Source organism: Triticum aestivum, chromosome 5D, assembly GCF_018294505.1.
Source record: "Triticum aestivum cultivar Chinese Spring chromosome 5D, IWGSC CS RefSeq v2.1, whole genome shotgun sequence".
Classification (NCBI taxonomy): Eukaryota; Viridiplantae; Streptophyta; class Magnoliopsida; order Poales; family Poaceae; genus Triticum; species Triticum aestivum.
This window is the reverse complement of record NC_057808.1, coordinates 558,764,165-558,775,557: the sequence shown is the minus strand read 5'-3', so window position 1 is coordinate 558,775,557 and position 11,393 is coordinate 558,764,165. Positions and strand designations below refer to the sequence as shown.

General features: G+C 41.6%; 1 protein-coding gene and 1 long non-coding RNA gene across 3 annotated transcripts; one reads left to right on the top strand and one right to left on the bottom strand.

The window, feature by feature from the left end:
• Window positions 1-2,679: 2,679 nt before the first annotated feature.
• LOC123123871 (uncharacterized) lies at window positions 2,680-10,171 on the bottom strand. Of its 2 annotated transcripts, none has more exons than XR_006460876.1 (5): window positions 10,009-10,171; window positions 9,585-9,894; window positions 4,598-4,884; window positions 3,373-3,512; window positions 2,680-2,885 (listed from the first exon to the last, which is right to left on the bottom strand). It is a non-coding gene; the product is annotated as an uncharacterized lncRNA (long non-coding RNA). The 2 variants fall into 2 exon arrangements; XR_006460877.1 differs by having other exon boundaries at window positions 2,680-2,872.
• On the top strand, window positions 6,005-9,370 carry LOC123123870 (uncharacterized). The gene is made up of 4 exons (XM_044544513.1): window positions 6,005-6,245; window positions 6,623-8,448; window positions 8,552-8,670; window positions 8,771-9,370. Exons 2-4 carry the CDS (start codon window positions 8,316-8,318, stop codon window positions 9,086-9,088), a joined length of 570 nt encoding a protein of 189 aa, XP_044400448.1. The 5' UTR covers window positions 6,005-6,245; window positions 6,623-8,315; the 3' UTR covers window positions 9,089-9,370.
• Window positions 10,172-11,393: the final 1,222 nt, after the last annotated feature.

Below are 11,393 nucleotides of genomic sequence, written 5' to 3'. Positions count from 1 at the left end.
CATGAACTTTGGGGTTTGTTAAACGTCATCCGTAACTGGATGGCTATTACGGCGGCTTACGGGTTCATGGGAAAGTGTTAAGTAACTTGATAGCTCGAGATTGGGATTTGCTCCTCCGACGATGGAGAGATATACTCGAGCCCTCTCGGTGTTACGGTATCCATCATCGTCTGGCCAGACACTTTGTGATTTGATCACGGGGATGCCGGAACACGATAACGAGAAAAGAGAACAATACCGGTAACGAGGTAACTAGCATAGTGGACAAGTTGTTGATCCACGGGAATGCCAACATGTCTCACCTCGGGTATTTGTAACATATCGCGAAGCAACAGGAATATCTCACTGCAACTGGAGGTTCACTCGAATATTCATTCGTGTGGGTATAGGGGTCAATATGGGTGTCCACGGCTCCGATGTTGATCATTGATCGGAAGGGGTTCCGGGTCATGTCTATACTTCACCGAACCTATAGGGTCACACACTTAAGGGTCATCTATCTGCTGAATACTAGACAAGGAGTCTGAGAGAAAATCACCGAAAAGGTTTCGGACACCGAAAAGTTTCGGACAGCGGAAAAGTTCCGCAGAGAGAGGTCACTGGATGAGTTTCGGTGAAACCGAAAAAGTTGTTTCGGGGTATGCCATTAAGTCAAAATGGTTTCGGCACATGCTTGATAATTCTTGGAGGGTGCCAGAATCATTTTGGAAACTTTTTGGAATTTTCAGAAATAAAAACCGAAAATGTTTCGGAGCTGCCGGTACCGCTTTGGCTGCTTTTCGCAGATGAAAATCACTAAACCGAAATTGTTTCGGAACGCGTTGAAAATTATTTTAGTGGGTACTGGAAATGTTCTGAGCCCACATAAATATTTTCAGTTCGAACGGACGCTGAAAAATGTCGTCATGAATAGTGAAAGTGTTGTTTGCTTGGCTTCTTGGAGAAGCCACCTTGAGGGCCTTTTTGGTATTTCCCCCCTTGGCTTCTTGGAGAAGCCACCCTTGGGCTTGGCCTATAAATAGGGGTGGAGGGGCTTCCTAAAGGATCATCCCTTCTCACATACAAGTGCCATGCATGATCTGGCTTCTCTCTCCCTCCCAGCGAAATAGTTCCGTAGAGCCGAAAGGTTGTCTGGGTTCCGATGGGAACTAGTTCTGGACGGCGAAGCCCTGCCGGATAGATGACACCGTATGTGTGCAACTCTGTAGAGAGATCGTAGTTTCGGTCTTAGTTCGTGAGTGCCTCCCGAAGGGCTGTCCGTGTGACCGTCCGAGTTTTGAAGGTCCTCCCGAAGGGCTGTCCGAGTGACCGTTCGAGTTTCGAAGGTCCTCCCGAAGGGCTGTCCGCGACACCGTCCGGGGGACTGTTCGACCGCCTCCCGGAGGGCTGTCTGAGGAGCAGATGAGGGTATACATCCTCGCGGTTGGGAGGTTGTAAATCCTAGCTGCGGGGATCTGCACCGCCGATCGTCATCGACTCTACTTCCCGCTGCGCTACGAGTCGGTAACGAAAAAGATCAAACCTTGTATGCAGTCTCCATAGTGGTCCTGGGCTGGTGTGTAGGTCAGAAATTTTTTGTTTTCTGCTACGTTACCCTACAGAAAGGGAGTAGCACAAGGTACACCAGTATATGAAAGAACTTGAATTAAAAAAAAGTAGCACCTGTTGTGTGCTTCAAGAATGAATAAATTTCTTCTATGAATGTTGCATCTCTTATGTACCCCTAATGAGATACAGTATAATTATCCCTATGATTCTCCAAACAGATTACAAAATCTTTGGAATTCTTGAACAAACCCCAACAAACAAATCATCAAAAAATAGACCTACAGCGATATAAAAGGGAGCAGAAATTAACTTAAGAGTTCAATACATACCATATATGAAGGAGACAATAATCCTAGACGAACGGACCCTTACGAGAGTTTTAGAAAATCTCCTTCTAACTAATCTTTCTCCCCCTGATTTTCAGCTGGGGTTGGCCCCATCCTTCCCTGATCTTAAATCCTGTAGGTCCACAGTCGATAGTCCGTTGAACCCGTAAAAGAACGTAAAGTAGATGTAGCATTACTCTGAAGGAGAAATATGGACTATCCGACTGTTATCACCAACACGTGGTCTCAACACAAAAACCCCCACCACACGACGCACTCTTTTTTTTCTGCCGGACCCTTTTGTTACTACTCGTTTTCCTGCCATAGCGAGATATTTCTTTTTTTGTTGGAACCCTTTCCTTTAAAAACATGTCTAACATGTAATGTTAGGATCGTCGTGCATGTCATGTGACCATTTTTATGGTAGATAACTTTTCTTCTTCCTATTATCTCTGCCATTGAAGCCCCCTTCTCCAATAAAAAATAATACAATTTTAATAGAAGGATAAACATATTGCGCCATAAAGCAAATGCAATCAGTGCATGTCATGTGACATTGTTGTCTTTTATGGTAGATAACTTTTCTTCTACTCACTATCTCTGCCTTGAAACCCCCCTTCTTTAATAAAAAATAATACATTTTTTGTAGCAGGATAAACGTATTGCGCCATGAAGCAAGTGCAATCGGTACATGCACACCGATATGTTCTCTGTAGCAAAAATTTACTGGATTTTTTTTTTCAAAATCCATCATATCTCCACATCTCGACTCAATTTTTTCAGATTCGTCTCGACTAATATTACAACCACCACCGTGGCATATGGTCCTTCTTGAATCCTTGTCGATAGCTACCGTCTTGTCCTCCTCAAATCCTTGTCGCTAGCAATCTTGGCATTGCACGGTCGTAACGGTCGCTGCTAAGAATTGTGACGCACACAGCAGGTCTTGTGGTGGTGTGTCTGATACAACTGCAGAGTGTCCATTTGTGTTTGTGCTTCTGTTAGGCAAGTCTGGTCAGTATGCATGTAAGTGTAGTCAATTCATAGCTGAACTATCATGTATAGCAAAGAACAGTGTAGTAATAAAGATAAGAGGGTTGTAAATATGCAGGTATGGCCAAAAAAATGACATCAATAATTAAACTTTGTTTTTCATGTAATTATATTTCTATACCGAACGTCAATAATTTCTCATTACCAAACGTCAATAATTTCTCACCGTCCAAGAGTGTCAGCTCCTTACTGACATGTAGTACTTTACATGTATTAAAATTTAAAAGGGATAGGAGTTTCTTTGCTTCACATAGCTTCTGTAGAAACGTAATGACTAAAATACTAATAAATCTAATGGTTCCAATAAATAGAAATTCAGGGATAGGAGTTTCTACAGCTTGGACGAATGGTGGTACCATCCATATAATTCATCTGAGCAGTACCTAGTGACTTGTTTCACAATCAAGTAGTTCTCCAAGCCCCTTAAAGCATAGAAGTAAGTCACCATACTCTTCCTACTCCCGGCGAAAATCAATCCTTGTTCCCTCCCCATGGAGCATGGAACATATACATCAGCAGTTCATGTTCACTCCTTAAATGGTCATTCAGAGAAGCATGTAGCCTGCTGCAAAAATATAGTAAATCCTGTCCAAAGCAACAATCTCTAAGATACAACCATATCTAGTTCAAATGCAATAAAAAAATTAGTGCTTGTGTTTCCAAAAACAAATGTTAACATCTCTGGCTATATTACTTTGAATCGAGATATCTGCTATGGAGTTCATGAAATATATTTTGTAGATAATGGCTCATCCAAGTTAAGTACATGTATAGACATGAACAAAGCAATGTAAAGGCCATACTGTAATAATCACAAATCTTCAGCATATCACCTTGATAAAGTATTAGTATAAAACTATAAATACTCTAAAGGAACGTCTTTTACTCAATGATAAGCAACTCAATTTCTATTAATAACTTAACTGGCAATATAACTTGTTCATATGCGATAAAACTTATCATGGAAATTAGCACAAGCTATGTAGTCTGTTGCTTGTGTGCTCTCCTATATAACTACTTGGTAAACGCACAAGCAGCACATTTACCTACTCATCATGTGAAACTCTGCAGGAAGCTTCACAAATGCACTCACCTTTCTGAAAAGCATAGTAGACACCACGATTGTTCAAACTATACGAGATTAAAAATAACTAACACGAGAACCTCGTATCAGCCGGCGAGGGACGTGCTCGCCAATTTTTTGGCGACCGATTTCGGCGATGCGCCCACGAGTTGGCAGAAGTAACACTGAGCCTTCGGGACGAGCCAATATTTTGGCGATGGTCCAAACAGGGTCCAAATCGTAGGGGCGTGCCAAAAAATTGATAGGGTCGGCGTTGGTGCTAATCCAAACGGCCCCTAAGCCTCATGTGGATAGAAAAGGATGACGGGCTTGCTACCGAGAATATACTGATTACAGAAAAAGGATGTCAGGCTTGCTTCTAGTTCTTGAGTTTTTGGTCAGATATCACCTCATCAACCAAGATTCATAAATGCAGCCTCAATAACCTCATTTCAGTTCCTGCTTTGTCAACTATTTCATCAATGCAGGCTCAATAATTGTCCAGATCTAAACCCGTTATCAAAATACTCAGGATATTAGATACCGATGAGCATTCACAAGCGAGATATCTAAAACATTTAATAAATCTCACGAGGTGAACACTTACTTGGAAATACTTTGGAAGAGTGTTGTATTTACAGACCTCTTGAAATGCCAGTAGGGTCATTACATGCCGCAGATGTAGAACATATGCCGGGCATATTGTGCTTAAGCCACCAAAGACTTAAAGTCTCGGGAATAAGTAGGTGGTCGCGTCCAACATTGTGATTGATCATTAAAATAGTATTCCAACTAAAAATATTCAATTCTTAGGTGGTCGTGTCCAACATTGTGATCTCCTTTTATTCATTTTGATGACAAGTATTTTCGGACGGAGGGCATTTCATCAAACACCTAAAAGGTATAGTTTAATTAGTATCAGTACGTAGTGATTCTTGCTACCATGAATTTAGATATATATATATATATAGAGAGAGAGAGAGAGGGAGGGATCATAGTATGCATCGTCCTTCGCTTATCTAGTGCGAGGAACTACAGATAGAAAGGAGAAATATGCTTGGCACTGATGGATATAGAATGCAGTGCATCATAACCAAATATGGACAAAGCGGCAATGGCTGTAAAAGCAATCACGTGATGAAAATTTGCAAATGGGAACATGGAACAATAACAGCAAAAGTTTCCATGGAAATAATGTACAGTAGTAAAGGAACCCTGAAAATGGCTATGAAAGCAATCACGTGACCGATTAGATACTCCCTGTCGTAAAGGAACCCTAACATATAAAGTTGTACTATCTCATCAGATACCTTATTAGCGCAATAGTACGTCTTTCCAGATGCCTAGACCCTACGACCGATAACATACTCCCTGTCGTTGCAGAAGAATGGAAACTGCACAGGCAAGGCAAGCAGTGACGGCAAAACTTATATAGTTTGTAATGCTTTCCAGAAATATTGCCAGGGATATCACGCAGATAGTGGCAATGCAGTACTGCAGCGGGCATTCTAGAATGAAACAAAGCGACCAATTTTTTTAATCCTAAGCTATAGTATAGTATCTTGTATGTCTAAACACTGAATTACTGAACCAAATTTCATTGCAATCAGTATCACAAATCTACATCTCTCATCAACAATCCAAAAACAGTACAATAATTGATATAATTTTGAAAAGTTCAGACACCGTTGCTCTTGAATTGTAAGGCTTTGTCTGAATCAACTTTGAAAGACTACACACACAAAATTCTTCAGTTATGCACAAGGAAAAAAATAGCGCGCTATAGCGTTTCTGGAAACTAAACGCTACGCTATGCAGATTTAACTCGCTACGGCGCTATTCGCGTTAAATACGGCGATTGCGCGCTATAGCGCGTATCGGCGCTATTTTTTTGACGGCGTTTTTTTCAGACGAATTTTTCATCAGCCCACTATACTTTTGGCCTTTCTGGCCCAGTAACCAAGAATATCTTGTCCTCCAGCCGAGCGAACCCTAACCAACCTACCGAGCGAGCCCTTCCCAAATCGAACGAGGCGATGGTGGCAGCGGCGGCCGCCGGTGCTTAGCCCGTCTCCTCCAGCCACGGCCGGCCGCCTCTTGCCGCCTCCTCGGGTCGTCGCATCGCCTCCTCGGGTCGCCTTCGCCTCCTTGGGTCTTCATCGCCTCCTCTAATCCTCTTGCTTGGGTCGCTGTCGCCTCCTCTTGCTCCAACTCGATGTCGGCGTCAGCTTCAGCGGCGGCGAACCAGCAGCCAGGTAAGAGTTGCTTCAATTCATAAATCTTAAATTCTTAATTAGTCAATCTTGATTCTTGATGAACACCGATCCGAAAATAGTCAATCCTAAATTCGTAATTAGTCAATCTTAAATTGTCCATGACTTGTGTAGTTGTGTCTACTATCCAGTACTCTACTTTCTAATTAAATCATCTCCATGTTAACTTTGTTAGTAGTAAGCTAGTAAGTACTTGCTGATTGCTCTCAGTCTCATTGCTTGTAGTTAGTACAACAAAAGTTAGTACTTTCCAGATTTGGTACTAGTAAATGTAAATAAATACTTTGCTGCAATCATATGTTCCTTACTTGCAAGCCAGTTAAAATTTCTGAAATACTTTGTTGTATTCATGAATGTAGGCGGTGTTGTGTCAAGCACAGCATCAATAGCTACACAGGGAGAAGGAGCACATGTTGTTCCTAGATCAAAAGATCCAGCATGGAAATATTGCACATGTCCGGACATCAGCAAGAAGAACTGTCTAAAATGCATATTCTGCGGTCATTTGTCCAGCAATGGCACTAGTCGAATCAAATTGCACCTTTCATGCATTCCTAAGTCTGGTGTGGATCACTGTGAGAAAGTGCCAGCTGATGTCAAAGAGGAGATCCTTCAGTACTTGACAAAGAAGGGTGACAAAAAGGCAGCCAAGCTTATGGAGCAGAAGAGATGCAGAAATAGAGTTGACTTGAGCCACTCGGAGGGGGAAGAACAAGCTACAAGTGATGAAGATGGCCTAAACCATTCTGCACTTGTGCTTCAGCCATCGAGATCAACAAGAAATAAATCTAAATCTTCAAGTGGCCCTATGGAAAAATACTGTGAATTAATTCCCGAAGAGCTTGTTGCCGCAAGGAAGAGGAAACGTGGTGCTGACACGATCTAGGGGAAGCTAACAACTGAGAAGAGAGAACAAAAAAGGGCTCGTGCTTGTGAGTACATCTGCCAGTGGTTCTATGAAGCTTGCATTCCATTCAACGCAGTCACACTTCCCAGCTTTGACCTCATGCTTCAGCCAATTGGACAGTATGGTGAGGACTTGGACGGTCCTACTCCTTATGAAATGGGTGGCCCAATATTGAATAAGAGGAAGAAAAGAGTTCAGGAGTCCTTCAATGCACACAAGAAGACTTGGGAGCTTACTGGATGTACAATCATGACAGATGCATGGACCGACATAAGAGGAAGAGGGGTAATGAATCTTGTAGTTCATAGTGCTCATGGTGTGGTGTTTGTTAATTCTGTGGACTGTTCAGCCGTGAAGAAAGATGGGAAGTACATCTTTGAGCTTGTTGATAGATGCATAGAAGAGGTTGGTGAGAAGCATGTAGTTCAAGTTGTGACTGATAATGCAAGTGTTAATCAAGCGGCATCAACCTTGTTGAAAGCAAAGCGCCCCAACATATTTTGGAATGGTTGTGCTGCCCATTCTATTGATCTGATGTTAGAGGATATTGGCAAGCTTAAAACAGTGGACTCTACTATTACACAAGCTAGAACCGTCACTGTTTTCCTTTATGCACACACTAGAGTTTTGTCTCTAATGAGGGAATTCCTTGGGAAAGATCTGGTGAGGTCTGACATTACAAGGTTTGCTACAGCTTACTTGAACTTGAAAAGCATGCTGGACAACAAGAAAGAACTGCAGAAGCTATTCAGATCAGATTAGATGGATGAAATGGGTTACTTAAAAAAGGTGAAAGGACGTGATTCAAACCAAAGTGTGCGCTCTGAAATTTTTTGGACGGGAGTAGAACGTGCTGTCAACTTCTTTGAGCCTTTGGCTAATTTGCTGCGGCGAATGGACAGCGATGTACCAGCTATGGGTTTCATATATGGCGCTTTTTTGGATGCAAAGAAGGAGATTGTAGCTAGATTTGACAATGAGGAGGCTAGTATCCAGGAAGTGCTACACATTATTGATAAGAGATGGGACAACAAATTGAAGGGGCCCCTACATAGGGCTGGATACTTCTTAAACCCATACTACTACTATGAAACAAGCTGGAGATTGAGTTGGATGGAACATTTAAAGATGGCCTTGTTGCTTGCATGGAGAAGATGGTTAGAGATGGTAAGAAGGAAGATATAATGACAGCTGAGTGTCAGGCATATCAAAATGAAGAGGGGTCGTTTGGAAGGGACAGTGCTAAAAGGCAGCGGAGAAACAAGAACTTTGATCCAGGTAAAGAACTAAATATTTACATTGTTGAAATAAGATGTGTAGGCTGCAATGCGGATTAGATGTTGCAGCTTTGTTAACTGTTATTTGTTACTTGTTGATGCAGCTGAATGGTGGTCCAATCATGGATCAAGTGCACCAAATCTTAGGGTACTGGCTATGCGGATTTTGAGCTTGACATGCAGCTCATCAGCTTGTGAGAGAAACTTCAGTGTTTTTCAGCAGGTAAGAATGTAGTACAAAGTACAAACTGTCAACATATCCTTTATATGCACATATGTTTCTTTTTCTTACTGATGTTTATTTACTTGCAATGTACAATCAGGTTCAAGGCAGCAAAAGGCGCAACAGGCTACTTCATGACAAAATGAAAGATCTTGTCCTCATCAAGGCCAACTTCCAACTTGAACAAAAGAGAATGAACAAAGACAGGGATCCACTTGTGGTCAGAACACATGCAGATGTTGTGGAAGATGAAGATAACGAGTGGATCACAGGAATTGTGCCGGTTCCAGTTGTGGATACTGCAGATGAACCTGAAGAAGAACCAATACCACAACCGAGAGCAAGAGCTGCTGCATCAAAAAGAAATAAAGCTCGTCAGCCTAGGAAGAAGTTGCTCCCAGTTTTTCGTGATGATTAGCTGCAATCTATGGGTTCTTCTTCTGATTCGGATGATGATGCCATGGCAGCAAGTTCATCTGATTCTGATTGAGCTTCTGCATCGTTGTTGGCTGGCTCCTAAAGTCCTAAGTCCTTATTTCTGCTATTCTGGACCTTGCTTGTTGGCTGTTTAATTTATCTGTCTACTTTGTTTGTCTGAAATCTGAATGTATGAACTCTGAACAGTGCTATATGCCTATATCTGGACCATGCTTTGTTATCTGAACAATGTTTTAGCCTTGGTTTTAGCTGCTGAAATCTGTCATTTGTGTTGATATATCTGTCATTTGTATGCTATATGCTGAAATCTGAATAATGTTTTGTGAAATGCTATTTTGCAAAATAGCGCGCTATTAGCACGCTATTTCGTTTATAGCATTTTTTGAAGGCTGCGCTATTTCAAATAGCGCGCTATTTTTTTCCTTGGTTATGCAGTCGCTCAACTAAAAAACTAACTAAGAAGGCTTCATGCATACCTCGGGATCTCTTCTCCAGGCCTGGTACCGCATCGTCGGCAATGTGTGTTCCATCATGTGTAGGCCGGGCCGCCGTCCTTCTCTTCGACGACCCTCCCTGCATCAAGTCAATGTGCTCACTGAAATTGTTGCTCCAGCGCCACAGAAGCCGCCTTTGCTCTACACGATTTACAATCAAATCAGGCGACCACAACACTGTCCACAACACGCACACACAGGCCGCACCCTCTGCCTGTAGCCGCCGACTCGCGTGCACCCTCAAGCACAAACCTGCATGCACCTCTGCCGACTGGCCTCTGACGCATACGCTCTGCAATACACCGAGTTTGAGGGGATGATTACATAATTCTGAAAAGGTTCAAGAATTGTATATCTTTTAAAAGCCTAAACAACATAATTCAGAATCTACTGGTGCAAAACTTACACATTCACAACTTTCCCTTTAGTAGTTTTTTAAATGCATAAAGAACATCATATTTCTCATGGGCGACCTGCTGGTTGCACAAATACTCCAGGAAAACCATAGCTGATTAGTTTCACTTCTTTCTAGATTTCCATTTTGCGCTAGTCCACCAAGTCCTCCACCAATATCCACGACAACCCCGTGGCACGGTAAGTGAAGGATACATCACAAATACTCTGAAAAAGGATGAAAAATAAACATAATTGTCAAATGAAGATATGGAACAACCGGAGAGGCTTACGTTCAAGCTGAAAGAGCCATGATCCCACAGGTCTTAATCCGTCCCTTCATGTAAATAACAATGGAATTGATACAATACATTAATATAGCATTTGACAAACAATAAGCAAGAAGAGGATTGATGCTTCATTCTCTAATACATGTCTTTAGTTCCTGCATACACACTGGACGGATTTAATTCAGATGAAGATAAGGAAAAACGGGTGCACCCTTCCTATGCACATGGCATATCCATTAGAGAATTAGTGGCAGTGGTTAACCTAAAGAGTCTGGAATTACATTACACAAAAAGAGAACAGGGAAATGTGTAGACATCATATCATACAGCTAGAATGCTAAACATTGCTCCTAACTGAACTGAACTAAGATGGCAGCCAAATCTGAACTTGAACTCAACTAAATGGCAACTTGAGCTAATATAATTGGTCCAAAAAGATCATTTTAAAACTGCATCGGAGATAAGCATGGAAATAATTTATAGAACATAAAAAAGAAAAACAACGTTTAGCTTCTTGTAACCGTACAAGTTGCAGGAATATACAACCAGAATTATCTTTGGGTGCCCAAAACAACTTCACTTCAATTACTCACTATACAATTTGGTTCTGTAAAATGGTAGATCGGAAGTTTCTTTCTGGTTGATACAATAACTATGCATGAGGTGCTAGCTCCAGTAAAGTAGTATATGTTAGTTCTACCAGATTGCAATAATATCGGATAAGCCTCCAAATAGGTGCATGTTGACAAGAAAATATGACTGGTATACTAAGTATTCACTATAACATGCATGCTTTCTTAATGGTAATATTTGTTGATTTCCATATTCTGCAAATACGAACGACTGATGCTTTCCCACCACGAATACATTTTTTACTACCCCACACTAAAGTATTGGAGTACTATGCAACCCCACACCAAAGTATTGGAGTAGTACTGACAACAACACACTAACAATAGCACCGTACCTACAGAGTCTCTCGAGGTCTTTCTTTAACTCAGGAGCGTACTTCAGCCCTGACATATCGAACCTGAACCTGAAAACAACGATTGTCGGTTTAATAGATAGTGCATATGCACAACCAAGTGATAGTTTAACTGGACATCAA